We start from the raw sequence: 21458 nt of genomic DNA, 5'->3' as shown, positions 1-21458 counted from the left end.
ATAAGGGTATTTTAGGAAATTATTAATCTAAATTTATGTTTTCAACCAAATTAATTACACTTTCTTAATCTGTGTGAAAAAAAAAAACCAAGATTAACAAAACGGGACGAAGGGAATATATAGTTCCATTTGAGTTAAGTTTTGATTTTAAAGATAGTCCAAAGCAGCAAGTCGTGAAAGAAGGTGCAAAGTTGATATGGGAGACGCGTCAGTGGGGCAGTTACATTATTGCTTTTAGATCCATAATTCATTTTAGGGTCTAGCCATGTAGGCAATTCGGAAGCCAACTTAATTCTGAGTATATAATAATGTAGCTTTTACTTTTTAAAGCATCCAGGTTTCAATCATCCAAAAAAAAAAAAAAAAACTAGGATATAATTATCTTCCTATGTATGTGGAGTAGTATTTCACTAATTTCACTATTATTGTTTGTACCTATAATAATAGAAAAATATATAAATAACAGGAGTTTAAGGAACTAGAGAAGAAAGGAAATACGTCAACAAATAAAAACAAAAAGATAATGCTACAGTAATGCATCCCAAAAATGCTGCCCAAAACACTTATTAATCCATATAATCTCAAATTCAACTTACAAAAAAAAATTATTATATTTTCTTCTTCTATCTATCACTATCACACACCACCACCTCAATCGTCTCCTCCCTGCTCCACTATCACTACCACCACTGTCTCACCCCTCCACTCCCGCGAGGCTGGTAGCAGCATCCAGCGGGCGTGAACTTTCTGGTTGCGACCTTAGAGGGGAGGGGGTTTGGGGGGGGGCAAAGGCAAGGAGGGAGGGAGTTGCAGGGGAAGGGGGAAAGGAGGAAAGAAGAGAAATGGGAGAAAGATAGAGAGAGAGAGGAGAAGGGAGGGAAAAGGGGATTGGTGGCGGTGGTGGTGGGCAATGGGTGGTGATGTGTGGTTGGTTGGGAGAAACAATTTTTAAAATTTTTAAAGTATCTCAATAAAATATTAAATTTTAAAAATAATAACAAAGAATTTCATTTACATATAAAAACACTCCGAAAACACCTAATTCATTCGAAGCCAACGTTTCAAAAGAGACAAAAGGATAAATTACCAGATGAAAAGCCCACCCAAGTTGAAGAAATGGACTGGGCTCACACGTGAACGTTAGCCATACGCCCGCAGTTTCTACTTTGGAGGCTCAAAAGTGCAATCTAAGGACCTCGCAGAGACATGGACCACGCTTTCGTGACGATGCATGTGAATATGACTGCAACTCTTCCAAAAGTCACCAAAAGGCGGTCCAATTGCAATGACTTCTACAGCCCTAACGGGGTACACGCAATACTCATCTCTCTCATATCTTAAACTTTTGACCAATGATCAGCAAAGACAAATCAGAGAAAACAAGTTCCACATAGATTCTGAGATTATCATGTTTGCAAATTGTGAAGAGTATTTAGTAACTAAGAAGTCCAAAACTTCAAAAAGATCCTATCAATAGAATGATGCTACAAATAAAAGCAGTCAATTTGCCCTTTCATTTTGGTCTGAGAAATTATTAAGTTGCAAGCGGCAAAGGATCTTCAGTTACCATTTTTCATGTTACACTTTCTTATGCTATCTATTCAATTGATAATTTGATATGTGTCTCATATTTCAAAATATCTTTCTTGACCAATATATTTTGGGATACTTGTCGATATAACAAATTGAGTAACTGAGCGTAAAAGGAAGATGTGTAACAAACCGTTACGAAATGACTAGTTCCTTCTTGCAGTCACATATTATTCCAAATTGGTCCTTGTAGTTTGTATTCTATGAGATTGCAGCTTTCCTTTTTACAGGCATGAGCTTGCAAAACATTCTTAGTTCTAGTAGGGTATTGGGATGGCTATTGTTCAGATTTCAATTGGAATCGCCCAACAGTTTCTAGAATCAAAATCATTCTTGAATTGGAATCGAAACCATAACCATGACAAAATGTTCAGGTTCAAGTTTACCAAAATTTTGAATCGAAACCAAAACTGGCAGTTTAAGACCCGTTCAAGCTTTCCAACAAAACATTTGCTGTCTAATCTATTGGACCAGTTTAGAGTTTAATATCAATAGTCAGTACCTTAATACTAACAGTTCCAAGCATAACTCAACAACCTACTGTTCTATTTTATTAGTAAGCCTATACCTTATAACTAATCCAAGTCTATGATCAATCGAGTCTAATCAACAATGAAATATTTTTCATAAAATTTGTATCATTTTCTCTTTTTCCTTGCACATGATAACACAACATCTATTGTCATATTTTCTTAGAATTAATTTTATAATAATGAGTATTTAAGCATAACTAAAAGAACTAGAATCATAATCGGAATAAAATTGAAACCGAAACTAGACTGGAACTAGAGGGCCGGTTCAGATTTTACTTTTCAAAAGAATCAAAACAGTGGATTTTTAAACCAAAACTGGCAATTTTGGAACTATGATCATGTCTAGTGGGGGCATGCAGAAGCGGTATTTTTATCAACCAAAAAAAAAAAAAAAAGAACTAACTTTTTTCTCTATCCACTTGTGCACTTTTTCTTTTTCAAGTATTTACAAGATCTTCGCCAATAGATGTTTTAAATTTAAATAATTGTATTTCATTTCGCACGTACATATATTGCTTAAGTCGAAAAAAGTATGTGGACGCGTTTTCTTAACATAACAAATGAATGCAATTGCCCACTTCCGAGTTCCAAATCTGACAAATGGTATTGACATTTGTGTGATCCTCAATTTGATATGTGCTGATGACTTCTTGGTCTACTAGTTAATGTTAACGCGTCAGGATTGTTAGTAGTTGTCCCACTAATTGTGATGGTTAGTTTATATTGGTTGTTTTCGTTGTTGTCCCACTGTTAATTTCATAATTATAAGCTATTAGCAAACTAAATCAAGTCCAAAAGTATTTATGTATTTAGTTATTAGTTTTATTGGAGTCAGATTTTTAGTAGTTGTATGATTTAGGAATTGTGTTTTATTTGATAATTTTTTATGTAAATGATTTCTTTTCCAATAATTCTGGTAGATTATAAATAGGATATTAGTTTAGATTTTTTTTTTTAGAGAATCTAAAAGAATTTGTCAGATTTTCTATTGTGGTGTGACTTTCTTCATTGTTTGAGATTTCAATAATATTGTGAGTTCAGTTTATTATTTTCTTCTCTCCCATATATATTTTAAGTGTTTGTTTTATCCTTTTAATTGTGTAATCTTGCACGCATTGATTATTATTAGAACCCTAAAATTTGGATTCCATAATTGGCATCAAAGCCTGAGCGTTTTCGCTGTCAGAAAATTAGGGCACAAAGTTGCCGAATAGTATTCAGTTAATCAAGTTAAACCATAAAGTTGGTCTTGAAGTGTGTAGTTGGTGAAAAATTCAACCATAAGATTGGTTCGAAAATTGTTAGATTGTTGCAGATGTGAGGATAGATATCAGAGAGGAATCCTGTCAGATTTATTGATTACTGCGGGTTGTCAGATTGAAAATTTCAATTGGTCAATCAACCAGGGAGGTCAAGAAAAGCTTGACAGAAGGGAAAAAAAATTTATTCAGGTATATGAATTATTAAATAATGGAATATTATAGAGATCTGATCGATGGTGAAAAATTTTTCATATTGACTCCTATAAGTACAAATAGACATACATATTTTGGTTGAATTTTAATAGTGAAAAAATATCTCAAACAATGTAATTTGGATGATATTCTTTGTTGGATTGATGCAAGTGAGTCGCTAAAACATGTTTTCAAAAAAAAAAAAAGACATGATTATTTTTTCAAGTGATGCGTAAAACAATGGCAAAAAGTATTTACAAAACTTTTGTTGGTCGTACTAAAATACCTTGGAGATTTTGGAAGGATATTTACTATGTTTTGCAGATGATTGAGAAGAATTATACTTTCAAACCAAAGTCTGGTTGTTGGAGATGGTTTGTGAATTTTGAGAATGATAGATTTATTGATGATATAGGGGATATTGAAAGTTTTGAATCAGTTGATAGTTTTGATTTGCATCCTTTATTTGGAGAAATTGCAAGTGATAAATTTGTTGAAGGAAAAGAATGTAGTAATCTGGTAAAAAAAGAAGACAAGTCTGATTTGGTATGCGAAGAAAAAGAAATTATTAGTGAAAAAATCGTTGGTTTGGATTCTTCTCAACATGATCGAAAGATATTTGATTTGATAGATACGGATTTCATTGGAATTCAAAAAAATTTTGTACCAAAAGAGTTGATTGATAGTATGAAATTTTTGGATAATTATGGTAGTAGATATTTTGAATTATTTGGTGATGATAATTTTGGTAAGAAAGCAATCTATGAATTTGTAGTTTTGGGCACTTACATTGGTGGTAAATATGGTGATTCTAATGATGAATGGATTTGTATGAATGAGGACTTTGATCACGAAGAAATTGTTGAAATATTATTTACAAAATACAAAGTGCGTCATTGCCATGTGTAAAGATAAAGTTAATAACCAGCAACAAGATGGAGTTGCATGTCACCTATACAGTGACAGAAATTTGCATAAAAATTGTTACTCGAAATGGTGTTGGGCCTATTTCAATGGAGAGTTTGATTTAAGAGAGGCAATGTTGGCAAATTAAATCAAGTTTAGAAGTATTTATTTATTTATTTATTAGTTTTATTGGAATCAAGTTTTTAGTACTTGTATGATTTGTTTTATTAGATAATTTCTTATGCAAATGATTTCTTTTCAAACAAATCTGGTAGTTTATAAATAGGATATTAGTTTAGACTATTTTCTTGAGAGAGTCTCGAAGAATTTGTGAAGTTTTCTATTGTGGTATGACTTTCTTCATTGTTTGAGATTTCAATAATATTGTGAGTTGAATTTATTATTTTCTTCTCCCCCACATATATTTTAAGTGTTTGCTTTATCCCTTTAATTCTGTGATCCTACACGCATTGATTATTATTAGAACCCTAAAATTTGAGTTCGACATAGGCTTTGTGTATCGCAAGTGATGTAATTCTGCGCACATTGATTATTATTAGAACCCTAAAAATTTGGGTTCGACATAAGCTTTGCGTATCGCAATTGACAGAATGGAGTACACTGCACGAGAAAGGCAGTTGTTAAGTCAAAATGGACCAAAAATGTAACAACCTGCAATAAGAATGGGCTAAGCTGGGCTAATGCCAAAACAACAAGGCTGGCCCTGGCCAACAGAATTTATCAGTGTTTTAATTGCTCGAAAAGATAAAGTGAAAATTATATTGAGCTTGTCAACTATACTAGTCCTGAGATTTTTACTTTGTTTGAAATTTTATAAAACTCAAATATATGAACAACGATAATTTATTTACCTTCTTCGTATGACGGACGATAATTATGGTTGTTCACGTCCGTTGTGTATATGTATGGTTTTGCAGAACAATATTAGACCATTTCTCTAAACAATCTAACTCAATTATATCTGTGTTCTTCTTTTTTTTTTTTTAATCCGCGTTAATGCATTTCAGTGGACATTTATAAAGTTAAAATATACCATGGAGGTATTAAATTCTCAAAACCCCATGCAGATGCAAAAAGGATTTTCTAGAAGGATCTCCTAAATATCAATCAACTATCTTTCCATTGAAACACTGTGGTTGGCCTAACAGTTAGGGAGGATTCTTAGGATGTTTTCTGTTATCAAGTTCAAAATTTGAATCTTGCGCGTGGCAATTAGGGGTGTGAGGATAAAAGTGAAAAATAAAAACTAAAATGATTATCTTTCCATTGTCTAATTGTAAAATAAATCTACCTACCCAGCTTACTTATTTTACTAGAAGCCGCCAAGTCCATAATGGAAAGGATTCAAGAATCAGCAATCAGCTGATCACAACGAACAGGGAAAATCGTTCAAAACGTCCCTCACATTTTATAAAATGACTTTTTTCATCCTTCACTTTTAAAAATATACTTTTATGTCCCTTACAAATTCACATTGATCAAATTTGGTCCATATCTAGATTTTCGACTAATTTTTTATCGGAATCCACCACATGCCTTGTACGTGATCATTTTTTGAAGGGTAAAATTGTCAAATTAAAATTTACATAATACGATCCATACTCCCACATATTTCATAAAATGAATTTTTTTGTCTCTCATATTTCACAAAATGAATTGTTTCGTCCTTCATATTTCACAAAATGAATTATTTCGTCCCTCATATTTTATAAAATAAATTTGTTCATCCCTCATTGATCATGTGTACGAATAACTTTTTTTTTAAGCTCATGTATATATCTATTTGATTTCACTTGAACAATACGAATAGCATATAATATATCTCTATTTGATTTCGGCTGAACATACTGTTCAGATGAAATTAAAATAGAAAGATACGGGGGTTTAAAAAAATTATTAGTTTTTCACTCATGTTCATTTCCTTTTACTCGAAAATTGAAAACAAAAAAGACATTTAATCCTAAACATTATCAAATATTTATATCAAATTAAATTTGGACAGAAAAAATAAACAAATAAAAAGTATGATAAAAAGAAATAAGTGATTGACACTTTCAAATTTTAAGATAATCACAAGACTAGAAATTCAACTGTTAGTTTTAAAGGTGACGAGTAAAAATTTCAGATTTAAATAGTAATTTGTTAGCATGACTATAGAATTTGATTTATGACCAATTAATTAGATAGCCTTATTATACAATTCAATAAATGAATTATTACCAAAATAGAAAATGTTACAAATATTAAACAGATTCACATGGTGAAATCAAATATATATATGAGTTTAAAACAAATTTGTTAGATTTAAACTCATGTATATATCTATTGAATAACATATGTACAACTACAATTACTCTATTTAGATAAAATCAAATAGAGATATATTACATGATATTCGTACTGTTCAGGTGAAATCAAATATATATATATATACAGGGATTTAAAACAAAACTATTCGTACACATGGTCAATGAGGAATGAAAAAATTTATTTTGTGAAAGAGGGACAAAACAATTCATTTTGTGAATGTAAGAAACTATGGATGAATTATATAAATTTTGATTTGATAATTTTACCCCTAAAAAATGATCACATGCAAGGCATGTAATGAATTCCAGTCAAAAACTAGTCGGAAACTTAGGTAGGAGCCAAATTTGACCAATGTGAATTTGTAAAGGATATAAAATTACACTTTTAAAAGTGGGGGATGAAAAAAATTATTTTACAAAATTTGAGGGGCGTTTTGAATGATTTTCCCCAATGAATAATCCCATATTGAATTAGCCATTCAATTCTTTTAATTTGGTGTAATTGCAATTAATTAGACATACATTCAACTCTTGAAACTGAAAAAGAACGATGTTGGCACAATTTGGTGGACCCTTAATCCCGACATTGACATATCAAAGTGGGTTGTTCTTCGTCACCTTTATAAACAGACAATTGCCACTCTATCGTCTATCTCTTTCTCTCCCACCTAAGACTATAATGTTTCTTGATTGAATAAAGTTAACGTTATTATTTTCTTAAGTGATGAGATTGGACCACAGCTAAGAAGAACATTAATGAAGGCCTAAGAATGATTTTAAAGAGATTGCGACCCTTATTCAGTGGAAATGGGTCGGCTTCACGTCATGTATACATCACTCTCAAAACTAATTAATTAATTAATTAAGGTTGTACTGACTTATTCAAAAGGGATATTAAAAAACAACGTACAAAACTGATGATTAATAATTCTCTTTTACAGGGCATGGAACAAAAAGCTACAACTTAATTAGTTTTTTAAGTACAATTAAGACAGTAACTTAGTTGCACCACCATCAGAAAATGGCGCATATCCACTTTTTCCACTATTATCCACAAAGGGGATGAATTGAATCAGCAGCAATCATCATGCTACCTAATATTATATTGAAGGCTACCTTAATTTATTAAACATCGTTGAGATACACTATAGATTCATATTTGTGTCAGCAATGTCTGTATTGTAGGATTTAGCTTAGAACAAACACCATGCCACACTGTAATATATAGTTGGCTTAAGGTCAATTCCTTTTTTTTTTCGATCAATATTTCTACATTCCCATTTGGATTCCGAAGTTTTATAGAAAAATATATTGTAACGATTTAATGTACATGAGGTGAAAAAGTGATTGAAAAATGTATTCATTAAAAACGTAAAACTTTTTTTAAAAAAAAATGGCGATACAGTAACAAAAAAGAAATTATCTGTCGGCAAAAGATATTCATCTATACAATGCCAAAACAAATGCATGGGAATGGAAAAGTTCAAGAAGTTGTTAAATAACCTATTTTCAAGAAGCTACAACGGGATGGCTTCCCGACATTTACTTTTGTAAAGTTGACTTTCAATTCAAGAAGCCCTTCCAAATCTCTCGCCCTTCCAGACACGTCAAACTTTTTTCTCCAGCTTTATGTGTTTCTGTAAGTGTTTAGCCGGTGGAGAGTAGGTAGAAATAAGCGGTAAGAGGAATGATAGATTGGAGACGGTAAAAGCTAAACCCTTTCTTCAGTCATATAGTTGTACCCCCAAAAAAAAATTCAAATAATTCGTATTGCAGAAAACATTTCAAATTGATGTCAAAAACCCTTGTTATTATTTTGAAATCTTAGTAGGAAATGATCTAGCATCTATCTAAAACTTGTACCCTCTGGAACAAACTTGTCCAATTTCAAAATGAAGCCAAATTGATCACTTACACATTTCCAGCTAAACAATATTAAGCAACTAGCCAGCCTACGAAAGACCTGAAGTCAAGAATTCCCAAGTTTATAGCTGACCACAGTGGAGGAAAAATATTCCCACCAACACAAACAGCACATAGAAAGATTATCATATGAATGGATAAACAAAACGTACAGACGCATGCCTGAAGTCCACATTGATCCTCGCAGGCCTCTCAGCTTGGTTGGGGACAAAGTTTCTAGTTTATCCTATACGGCAATGCAAAAACATGGAAACCCAAAATTTGTACTGTGTGTAAGCATTATGTACTGTGTGTAAGCATAAAAAAAGGGAAATTGAACATGCAAAAGGCTAAAGGAATTGGAGAGATTGGATGGCTGGGCTGGGCGTGGGGTGAAGGTAATGGAAAAAAGAAAGGCTAGCGAAAAACCCTAGAAAATGGAGATGAGAAAAAAGCATGCTCGGTTGACAACGACCACACACTGTATATTCCTTCGAGAAAGACATTCAGGGCCCCATTCAAGATAGAGAGAGGGGCGCACGAGCTAGCATTAGTGTAAATGTAAAGACATTCCACTTTTTCCATCCCCACAAATTTTTTTTTTTTTGGGTTGAGGTAGAAGGGGTTTCTAAACAAACAGCCACAAAGCTGCTTGCCTAACCTGCAACTCCCACTTCGTGTACGTACTTGCGTAAGAGATGGAGATGGGGAGAAAACTCAGGGGGCAGAAGACAAAAGAGAGAGAGAATCCATAAATTGCGAAACGTCCAAACAAAAGGGGTTGAAGAATGTTGCTTTTTACATGCCTGAACTTTCCTTCTTTTTTTCTGCTAAATATTCCTCAATTCTGCATCCAAATTCTACTGCGTCTCAACAGTGGACTGGCTCTGTTTAATTATCATTGCATTATATGGAACGTTGAGAAAAAGTAGCATGCAGTTAGTATAATATTCATTCTGAATCAATAAGCTGCCATAATTTGGTCTGACAAATTTTATGCACAATTGAGAAGACAACTCATGGCAAGAATATTTAGATCCAGCTTGGATTGAGGATTCAATCATTTAGCACACTTCTTGCCTTTTCATCTTTCTTTCTTATAAAAGTTTAAAATATATAGCAGATGAGAAGAAATATGTGTGCTTGTGAATTTTCCACTTTTTAATTGGTTTTTCTTTCGAGGTGATGATATGGTTTGAGGACGTACGATGCATGTGTTTTGCTGGCAATCAAAAACATTGCTCCTTCAATCTCTTTGATTATTGATATTACAAGTCTTTTTAGATAATTGTATCCATTATGTGTGGTAGTTAATCGTGTATACCACATTATTTTGCCAAATATCTTTCATAAGCCCACTGGAGATTTGGTGGTAGAAATGCATAATGCTTTTCCACATCAAGGTTCAATTCCCAAATTTTTTCTCTAGGGTGAGCAGGATTGCAAATTTCTAGATTCAGCGCAATATATAGATACAAGGTTTTACCATAACACTACTTAACTAACTATAGCATTCTTTAGACTTAATTGCCAGTGTTTCAAGTATCCAGTTTGTTTGAATGCAAGATTATTGTAAAATCTCAATTGAAACAAATTTGCATTTTCTGAAATTCTGATTGATACATATTCTTTCTAGGATCTAGGTTAATACTGCATCTCTTATTTTTAGCTTTTCATCATTCTTGAAAACAAGGACAAGAGAGGAGAAGCAATGGCTATCCCACAAGACTCAAAAAGAAAAAAAAAAAACGTTCAAACTTTTCAACCGTTGCAGAAATCCTTGTCACCTTTCAAAGCCAGTCAAAAGAACATTTTGGTAAATATCCGACAAAATCAGAGGCTTTGCCAACATCTGTCCCTGCCTTCTTCCTTCCTTTCAGCCATTCGTGTTCAAACATCAGTCAAGGTGCAGCCTCGTAATTACTTCAAACCCCACGCCCCAATACATATCCTTTGTTCACCCTCTATTTATACACTCGGATTCTTACCCTCAAATCTATAGCCACTTGTACACTTCACTTCACTTCACCTCAGTTCACTTCATCATTTGTTGTTACCAAACAAATAAATTCATGGCTCCATCTTCTCTTTCACTCTAAGCTATATCGATCATACCAATTACAACATCGATCCATCCTTAGCAATTATATCCTCGGAAGGCCCGAATCATTGCATTTTTGGTACGTCAATTCAATTATGCATATGCTTTGAGCCATTGATTTTCTTCTTCAATGAGATGATTCTGTCCATGTCAAAACATCAAATTTAATTGAAACTGGCAACATGAGAGATAGTAATTATGTATTCTAGGACTAATTGTATTATCCCTTTACTTTTTTGTACTTGTATAAATAATGTCTAAAGTTGTTTCTCGTCATGACTTTTACAAGCATCAGATCCAAGGTTTCATTCTTACTTTTATTTTCTTAGTTGATGACAGAAAAATGTTCGATCATGCAATTTAGCTGAAAGTTGCTGAAGCTATAGGGGTTGTGGCAAAACATGGCCAAGAAAGTTCTGAGAGCCCAAGAAGCATTTTTTGCCTTCATTTTCATGTTTATATTCTTGAACTCATGGAGGACATGCCAAAGTTCGGAGCTTCAGCTGCTTCAGACTATCAAAGCATCGTTCAAGGATCCGCTAAGGTCTCTCTCCAATTGGAATTCTTCTCTATCTTTTTGTCAATGGCACGGTGTTTCTTGCGATAGCTTGTCTCGCGTCAACAAAATAGAGCTCTCAGGGAAGAATTTATCTGGAAGGGTTCCAGAGACTATATTCCTGTTGCAACATGTTGAAACCATCAATCTTTCGAATAATCAGTTGTCTGGTTCAATTCCAGACAATTTGTCTTCTTGTTTGTCGCTTAAACATCTCAATTTAAGCAACAATAATTTTACAGGTCCACTTCCCAAGGGCTCAGTTCCGTTTCTCGAGACCTATGATCTATCAAACAATATGCTTTCAGGGGCAATCCCAGAAAATATTGGACTTCTGTCAGGCCTAAGAGTACTTGATTTTGGTGGGAATGTTTTGGAAGGAAGAATTCCAAAGTCCATCACAAATATGACAAGCCTTCAAGTCTTGACCTTGGCCTCTAACCAATTGGTTGGGGAAATTCCACCAGAATTAGGCCTCATGAAGAATTTGACATGGATGTATTTGGGGTACAACAATTTCTCTGGTGGAATTCCAACAGAAATTGGTGAATTAACCTCTTTACATCATCTTGATCTTGTCAACAACAATCTCACAGGTGAAATTCCATCATCTTTGGGTAACCTCATCAATCTTCAACACCTCTTTCTCTACCTCAATAAACTCACTGGACCAATTCCGAAATCCATTTTCGGGCTAAAGAGTTTAATATCACTTGATCTAAGTGATAACTTTTTGTCAGGAGAAATCCCTGAAGATATATTTAAATTGCAGAACTTGGAAGTCCTACAATTGTTTTCCAACAATTTTACGGGATCAATTCCAAGGGCTTTATCATCTTTGCCTCATCTCAAAGTTCTTCAATTATGGTCCAACAAATTATCAGGTGCTATTCCAGAAGACCTTGGGAGGTATAACAATCTCACCATCTTGGACCTATCCACCAACAATCTCACTGGAAAAATTCCTGAAATGCTCTGCGAATCGGGCAGCCTGTTCAAGCTTATTCTCTTCTCAAATTTCATTGAAGGCGAAATCCCACAAAGCTTGTGTCGTTGCAAAAGCTTGCAACGAGTTCGCCTTCAGAACAACAAACTCTCCGGTGAATTACCACCTGAATTCACGAGACTTCCGCTTGTTTACTTCCTTGATATTTCAGGTAACAATCTCGGAGGCACAATCAAGGAGCCGAAATGGAATATGCCAGCAATCCAAATGCTGAACTTGGCAAGAAACCAGTTTTCCGGGGAGATACCTGAGTCCTTTGGCAGCAATAAGCTCGAAAACTTGGACTTGTCTGATAATGATTTCTCCGGTAGCGTCCCTCAGAGCATTGGAACCTTTTCAGAGCTTGCAGAGCTCAAACTCGGCCAGAACAAACTTTCAGGTAAAATCCCTGATGAATTGTCTTCGTGTAAGAAGCTTGTTGCTCTTGATCTCAGCCATAACCAGCTAAGTGGAGAAATTCCCATAAGTCTTTCTGAAATGCCAGTTCTTGGCCTGCTTGATTTGTCGGTAAATCAGTTATCGGGCGAAATCCCCCGAAAACTGGGGACAGTTGGATCACTTGTCCAAATAAATATCTCTCATAACCATTTGCATGGGAGTTTGCCATCAACTGGCGCATTCCTTGCCATCAACTCTAGTTCAGTTGAAGGCAACCATCTATGCGGTGGCGATGAAACCACCGGTTTACCACCATGCAAACGGAGGAAGAATCCCGCCTGGTGGCTTTTTCCGACCTGCCTTCTCGCAGTATTGGTGGCCTTGGCTCTTGCTGCTTTTATTGTCGCTATAGGAAAACGTAGAAAGAAGATGGAGTCAAAGAGAACGGACAGTGAAGATGGGACTTGGGAAGTTCAATTTTTTAGTTCCAAGGCCTTGAAGTCCATGACTACCAGGGATATTTTCTCATCTATGAAAGAGGAAAATCTGATCGCCAGGGGAAGAATAGGGACCATATACAAAGGAAACTGCAGCATTGGTGGCAGTCGTTTCGTCACAACAGCATTTGGCGACGTGAATTCTGTTAGTCCAGCAAGTTACTGGACGGAAGCGGAAGAATTTGGTAGACTTCATCATCCCAATATTGTTAAACTCATTGCTGCATGCAGGTCTGGGAAGGGAGGGATTTTGATTCATGAATACATTGAAGGGAAAATATTGAGTGAAGCTCTTGGAGGGCTGAGCTGGGATCGACGACAAAAAGTTGCTGTTGGGATTGCAAGAGCTCTTAAATATTTGCACTGTTATTGTTCACCAGGCATACAAGTCGGTGACCTTTCACCGGACAAAGTTATAGTTGATCTCAAAGATGAAGCTCGCCTGAGATTGAGTCTTCCCGGAATGACTTGGGCAGAAAACAAAAGTTCCATCTTTTCAGCCTACGTTGCTCCAGGTACCTTACCATCATTCTCCAATAATTAGGGTATCCTTCATTATCACTTTTCAACTTCTGCATTTACTTGTCAACTTGCATTTTCATAAGTCAAAGACTTAAGATTACTTCATTCAATCCTTAGGTTTTGGAAAGTGTACAAAAGATGTGCATATTTTCATTGCTACTTAGGCTCATAGCCTCATACTTGTTTTGAAACAGTCGAGATATGTCGAATTACCTTTTATTATCCAGCCATGGACATGTAAGATTCCTGGTTCTTTTTTTTTTTTAAATGAATATTAGGTGGTTCAATTATGAGATAATAGTCTCCGGTTGCAAAGATACATTGGTTATCTACGTAGACCACACTTTCACGTTCCAATCAAACAAAAGTTTGATAATCATACCATGTAGGAAAATTTCCATCTTCCTTTCTCGTCCATGCACGTATTACTAACTGTATACTTGATTGCAGAAACTTCAGAATCCAAACTAATCACTGAGAAGAGTGACATTTACGGATTTGGGCTCATAATGATTGAGCTCTTGACCGGAAAAAGTCCCACCGACGCGGAGTTTGCTGTGCATGAAAGCATTGTCGAATGGGCTCGTTATTGCTACTCAGATTGTCATCTTGAAATATGGGTCGATCCAATCATCAAGGCAAATGCATTGAATAATCAGAATCAGATAGTAGAGATTATGAATTTAGCTCTACAATGCACTGCTAGAGATCCGGCAGCAAGACCTTGTGCAAGTGACGTAGCTAAAGCTCTAGAACTGGTTGTCAGATTGGGCCCTTGTACTCTAGGCTTCAAGTGGTTTTCTTAATAATCAAGTTTTGGATGTCTAACTCCATGGTGATTTTCTTTTATCAGTATTTTTTTTTTGTTGGATCTTTTTAATTGATTTTGGTTTTTTTTTATTTATTATGGAGTCTAATTGAGTGTGTTACTCAATGTTTTGTTTGATGTTAAGATGACAAACTACTCGGTGCAAAATGTAGATAATATTGAAAGCCAGTATAGAGGTTACAGCTATATATTCTAAATATCTTCAAGTAATTTCTTTGTATCAGTCTTCCATGCAAGCTCTTAGTGACTACCTCAATTTGATCTTCTTCAGATGTTCTTTCAAATACCTTGCTTTTTCCCTTTAATATATTAGTTCTGGTAAAATCAATGATTTCAATCACAGTATGAATTAAAATATTAAGGTTAAACGGAGGGCGGAATGTGAATCCTTGTAATAGTCCAAGGGGCAATACGATTTTTTTTTTTTTTTGGTTGTTTCATATTTCTTTGCATAGCCAAGATAACTGATTAAGGTTGAATTGGGAAGAGAGTAATGAGCAACCTTTTTCCTTCTTGGGTCTTAAAAGAAACTACATTTAGTTCAAACTCAATAGATATTTCCATTGGATCCATTGCTGATGATTCAAATCCTTCCATGGTTTCTCAATGGAATCATTTTAGGCCTTACATAACACTCACTAACTGTTTCTTCCATTTATCTCATCATGTATAGATGAGACTGAGTCTCTAATTACATCTCTAATAATGAATTAGGAAATCCTTTTACGCATGGGCTCCAATATTTGTCCTAGAGCATCATATCTTCATTTTGCCATAAGATCACTGACAAACCATGATGCCGTATACCTATATGAACCATTGAACTGAATCTTTAACTGTGAGAATATGATAGGAAATGGTCCAGCAGATAAGGATATCATCTAGTTTAATTCAAAAGACCAGCCAAAAATGCAAAAAAATTTAACATTACCAACATGCCACATTGTTCATTTCTTTTGTTTTATGATGAAAAACGCTTTCCAAGACAAATGTCCCCCGTCCATATACTATCAAAACAGGGCTAGAATGATCCAGTGACAGCTTTTGCTTTTCTATGCAGTAATGTTTAAGTAACAGCAAACCAAAGCAGCTTGAGTGGTCCTCATCACCAATGAGTAATTAGGTCAACAGCTAGGACAAAAATTCTCATTGTTGAGGGGACCATTAATTTGTCCTGATGGTTCGATGAAATCTTCTGTGACTCTGTCCGGTGGTCGCAAAGGTTTGCACAAAAGCTGCATGTAAAGCTTAGCTGCATGGTTAAAAATTTACCTTTACAAGTTAAAATCAAATATTCTACCACAAACGAAAAAGTAAATAACATTTTAGGTTTCTACTTTAACTGCAAGAACAGTCAAAGGGTATCTTCAAGCATTCAAATGTGTTCTAATGTGAATGGCCGAGAAATGAGAAACTAGCCTACTTTACGAAAAAAAAAGTAAAGAGATGGGGTTAAAATGTAACATCAACCAAAGCACTGTACTGAATTGTTTAATGTAGATTAACCATGGTTCACATATTGCAAAGATGGTATATAGTAGAAAAGGCTGGAGAGAGAGGTCTACTTCAAGAAATTATTGTAAGGCATGCAAACTGTCCAATAACTGATGCTTTCATTTTCCCCATCTTAAATCATCTGACATGTAGCCATAAGCAACATGATCCAACAGCGCAGCTGCAATTGGATAAACAATTCCTCTCTAGTTGTTATGATGGTGTGACTCTTTATTAACTCCCAATTATGTTCCTTAAACTTGAATACATGCTTTAGAACGATTGCATGTGTTCAATGTTATCATGACTCAAAACGTCTTAGTTGTACTTACAACAAACTGTTGAATGTTGCTTCTTGGTTGTGATTCCATGAATGGGCCATAGTGACATTAGCAGGTGTCGGATTAACTTCTCATAGAAAATTAGATGGTGTGGAAAAAGTTGTGCAGATTTACATCTACTAGGCCTTGCAGGATGGTTCTAATGTGGGTTGAGGTGAGGAGAAGTTCCATACGCGCAACAAACCTTAAACAACCATAGCTTTTCACTCAGGGAGGAATTTTTGAGACTTGTAATATAGATTAGAATCGTCTGTTAGAACTTTATAGCGCCACGATCAATTGAAGTTTATTGCGCCCAGTTTTATCGCCAAATTAACACCATGTTTCAACCACTTCTGCTTTTGTATCTTCTGTGGCAGTTCTTGTTTTGATCTGTGACTCACTTTATTATATGATTATTTTCTTCACAAACATCCTATTTTAATGATGTTGCATCCCATTCTCCCAGTTTCCTTGTTGCATGCATTTTCTTATTAATGACGTTAGGGTTTGTTTTCGGCATTAATTAATGAAATTTCATTCTTCAGTGTGTTCAAGTTTTCTTAGTTTCTTTGAGACTCTGCCCAAAAAAAAAATTTGTTTGTCTTTTATCTTTTGGTTGCTTGTGAGTCATTAGATCGAAGTCATCAAAAGACAGTACTAGGTGAAATTGCTTGCCAGAAAATCCAAGTAATAGACAAACATTTCTTATTCCAACTTTCATGTCTAGCAACTTTTGGAGGGCATGATGATGGTCAGCTACTGTTCGAGCATAGGTTTCGAACTAAATCTATTTTTTTTTTTGACTCAGCTTGATGGACAAAATGAACAGAGATTGGATAGTTTTCTTCTTTTCTTTTGAATAAACATGATTCTGTTTGACATTTTTACGTTGTATTATTGTCTCGTAGCATTGCTGCTTATGACTCGTGAGTATCAAAACTAAATACCGATGATGGGAAACATGTGGAGTCAAAATAAATCTGTTTTGACTCTAATCCTAAGTATGAAATTGGGCATTTGATCAAGCACTAATTAAGTCAAGTGCACTCCACGTTAGGTCAAAAGAAGCAGAATTTGGAATAGGGACTCTCTTTCCAACCAGGCCTGCCCACCATCAACTTTGAAGTGACAACTTTTATTCTTTGTTCTAATGATGATGCTTCACAAATTTTCTCCTTTTCTTTTGATATCATCCCATTGTTTTTTTTTTCTGCCATGAATCTATATTCCCCTGTGAACTCTTTTCCTTTTTGCTTCAATGAGAACTGAGATCAGTCATGGATTGATTGAGGGGGGTTTACACTGTTAGAAGATTCCAACCCTAAACATAAAAAATGGTGTACAATTAAGTACCAGCTGACATCAATTGCAGTAAGAAGCAAGAAGCAAACAGCTAAGATGGGCTGGCAGGGATTTGATGATATCTTTACTTTCTTTTGTTATTTTTTTTTTCCCATCATAAAAGCTTCAAGATTTTAATCATGGTTTTTCTTGGAGACCATGCAAAAGGGGCTCTTTGCCTTCCCTTCTTTCCGTTGGTAAAGCTCCTTTCTTTTTTCTTTCCCCTTTCAATACTTTGAATAACACTACAAGTTCTTCGGATCAAGGAGAGTACACTAAAGAAAAGTGAATGTCATGAGTGAATGTGTCAAATCTTCCTTCTAATTTTTCACCTTCTTTTTATGTTCACTTTGCAGATCATGCAACTAACATTTTTCATCACTGTTTCTGTAGTTTAGGAGAGCCAGTTCGGTTTTTGAGATCCATAGCAATCATTATTCTTGATAACACGTGCACTAGATAGGAATATGCAATACCAACCCACTTAATTAACTGGTGCACCTAAGTAGGCTTTTTTTGATACATTAGCGAGAATTAAGGAAAGTCGTCTGTGAGAATGGAATTTTGACATTTGCTGCAAACTGCAAAAGGTTGGCATCCATTCAGAATTCAACCATTGAAGACATAATTAGCAATTATGCCTTAATAGCTGTACTTTTGTTTTTTTTTTTTCAAAAAGAATCAATGGTGATTTCTTATGCGGTTGCATACGAGTCGAGCTGCTTGCGAATCAATCGCAAGTAGTTCACATCAAAGGCCGACTCGAGTTTGATCAACACCGAACTCGAGTTCAAAAATTCGAGTTCAAAAATATTCAATTCGTTATATTTATATATATATATAGTGAAATTATATATATATATTCTTAATATTTTATTATTTATTAAAAAGTACTATTTTATTCATTTTTTAAAATATAAAATAATTATTTTTTTATTTTTTAAGCTCGAATTCAAGTTTTACATTGAGAGTTTGTTGAACTCGAGTTTGATAAAATCAAGTCGAAACTCGACTCAATTAAGTTAAAACTCGGTTCGATTCAATACGTTTGCAATCTTAGTTTCTTACTTACCCCTTGATTACTCGAACTTGTGACCTATCTGTTACAGGTGAAACGCCTTGTCAACTAGATTGTTATCGATTACAGGTGAAACATCTTGTCAACTAGGTTGCTTGTTGTCAGCTAATAGCTATACTTAAACAACGGAAAAACAGAAAAAAGAACTAACAATAATTGAATCAGGAGCCAACTCCTTAGTGGTGGGAATAGACTCATTTTGTGAATTTGCTTTGTAGATGGGCGTACTTCATGTGTAATTAGTGAATCATATCTATTTTTCTTTCCTTTCTTATGCAAGTTTTATGTTCCAAACGAATAAATTCATGCAAGTTATTGAAGGAGTAAAATTTGCAGAAAAGAACGAAAATCGCCTGTTCATGATTCCATTGCTAGAAGCGCTAAAATGGAGTATGAGGAAACCACGCCTTCAAGGCCCACTAGAAAACTTTTTGTGTACGTTTCATGTCATGCAATACGTGACCAAATAAAGCAAAAAATTGACAGAGGTGTGTAACTATTATATGTTTGGAAAATGGCCACTTCCCTAAAGAACTTTGGAGAATGAATCAATTTTTATTGTTGTCTTCCAATCAAACAAAAAAAATGGAGAAAAACAAATATCAATCTATTAAAACTCGTAAAGCTGAATTTGCATGAAAGGTAACGCTTAAGTCGGAAAATGAATGGTATGTCATGTTAGAACTCTTTTTGGTGTATATAAAGAACAAATATATTGTAATTATGTAGGTAAAAATTACACTGTTGAGACCATATATATATATACACACACATCAAATAGGAAAAGTGCAAGATTAAGAGACAATAAATCCTTTTTTAATACACTTAAAATGTGCCTTAAATAAGCATAAACTTTTAGAATTTAGGACATAATGAAGGGTGTCAACCCGCAACGGATCTTCTGTCTCACATCCTGTGCCACTCTCTGTCCCATTTTTTATTATATTACTATTTCTCTTTCATAAATATCATATTTTAATTCTTTTTTGTTTCCTTAAGATTCAATAACTATTAATTGAGTAAAAAATAAATACAACAGCTTCAAAAAAGTAATATTTAATAGAAAATTAAAAAATACAGCAGAAAATTCATAAAAAATCTCATTTTTTATGCATTCTGATTTTTTGAGTTTGTTAAATTTTGTGTATTACTCAATTAATAGTTATTGGATCTTAAGGAAATAAAAAAGAATTAAAACATGATGTTTGTGAAGGAGAAATAGCAATATAATAAAAGTGAAACACATAGTGGGACAGAAGATCCGTTGCGATGTCAACCTTTCAAATGGAAACCAAATCCAACTGCAAACCAATTCTATACAAAAAAAAAAAATTTTTATGGTCCAAGAACTCCAAACTGACATCTAAACTCGATCCAAAACCAACCATTCCTACACAATTGTTGCCGGCCACCTCAACATAAGAACAAGAGAAAATAAGAATAAAGCAAGAAAGAAATGACATAAGACTGTTGTGATGGTATAGTCTAATCGATGCCATAAGGAACTAATTTGCGGCCGGGATTTGATCCAACAAAATTATGTGTGGATACATTTCAACTGATAAAAGTAGATTCATGTAATTATCAGCAGAAGGTTGGTCAAGAGGGATTACTCTATGATTGAAATCTAGGTGCACCAAAGGAAACGTCTCGCTCACTTCATTTCAATGGAAGAACAATTTGAATGGAAAGTGACATGCATTTTGATTCAAAACCAATGAGAAGAAAGATCCAAGTGCTTGGGATATTTCAAATTGCATGTCATTTTTGAGGACACAATAATTCACTATGATGATTTGTATATAGACCAAAGTGCATTCTACCACCCAATGTGGCATGAGCAGAATGAAGTTGGGTACAAAAGATTATTTCAGTTGTCTCTTCTTAATGTCATTTATCTCATATACATATAAATTAATTGCGAAAATAAAATATCTTCTTAATAACTCATCACATGCTCAAGATGATTTTTTATTTTCTTCGTTGTCAATGCACAAATTCTCTAATTAATTGTTGTTAAAGGGTAATTATTTATTGCAAAAAGGAGCCAACACCAGGAAAAAGTGATTTGAGCTAATGAAGTGAAGCAATCAAAATTGGACAGATACACTGAACAAAGTTGTTTAGTGCTGTACTCCTTATCTTGAAGAAGATCGATCCATCTGATAACGAACACTTGCCTGCCTATTTTACCCATTTGGGTACGTTTGAAAATCAACTTTCATGTTTGAAAAGATGGCAATAGGAACTCCACATCCTTGAAAGAAATGGGGATTTCACACAACAGGACGAAATTAATCATAAGATTCCCAATCCTGAAGGGGGTTGTTGGTGAAAACCCTGTTATCAGGCTGAGGTAAAAACTTTAGTGTTTGTAATCTACCAAAATTTTTCTTATTCCTGACAGGCTTTACTTTTTCTTCTTCGTTCAGGTTTCAAGCATAATACAGACAAATGCATGGAAACAAATGATTCCTGCAGCAAGAAAATCTAAAAGTAGATTGACAAAGATTCTGAGGAAAATGATATTTGGTCCAACTCAGGTAAATACGAACACCATTTGTCCAGCGATGGCTCAATCCTACTTACCTCACTGGCTAAAATAAAAGTGCCCTTTT

General features: G+C 34.5%; 1 protein-coding gene across 2 annotated transcripts; it reads left to right on the top strand.

Moving 5' to 3' along the window:
- Positions 1-10734: 10734 nt before the first annotated feature.
- On the top strand, positions 10735-14824 carry LOC113780970 (probably inactive leucine-rich repeat receptor-like protein kinase At2g25790). Of its 2 annotated transcripts, none has more exons than XM_027326769.1 (3): positions 10735-10895; positions 11156-13768; positions 14226-14824. In XM_027326769.1, the coding sequence occupies exons 2-3, from the start codon at positions 11218-11220 to the stop codon at positions 14579-14581; spliced, it is 2907 nt and encodes a 968-aa protein (XP_027182570.1). In that variant the 5' UTR covers positions 10735-10895; positions 11156-11217; the 3' UTR covers positions 14582-14824. The 2 variants fall into 2 exon arrangements, with proteins under 2 accessions (XP_027182570.1, XP_027182569.1); XM_027326768.1 differs by having other exon boundaries at positions 11146-13768.
- Positions 14825-21458: the final 6634 nt, after the last annotated feature.

Source organism: Coffea eugenioides, chromosome 8 (genome assembly GCF_003713205.1).
Source record: "Coffea eugenioides isolate CCC68of chromosome 8, Ceug_1.0, whole genome shotgun sequence".
Lineage (NCBI taxonomy): Eukaryota > Viridiplantae > Streptophyta > Magnoliopsida > Gentianales > Rubiaceae > Coffea > Coffea eugenioides.
The sequence above is the reverse complement of the archived record's forward strand: the minus strand, read 5'-3'. Positions and strand labels throughout refer to the sequence as shown.

What these genes read in the sequence shown, in the direction of transcription:
- LOC113780970 (XM_027326769.1), top strand. Translation starts at nt 11,218, where the DNA reads ATGGCCAAGAAAGTTCTGAGAGCCCAAGAAGCATTTTTTGCCTTCATT. An exon ending in TTCAGCCTACGTTGCTCCAG is followed by an intron (nt 13,769 to 14,225) that starts GTACCTTACCAT and finishes ACTTGATTGCAG; the next exon opens with AAACTTCAGAATCCAAACTA.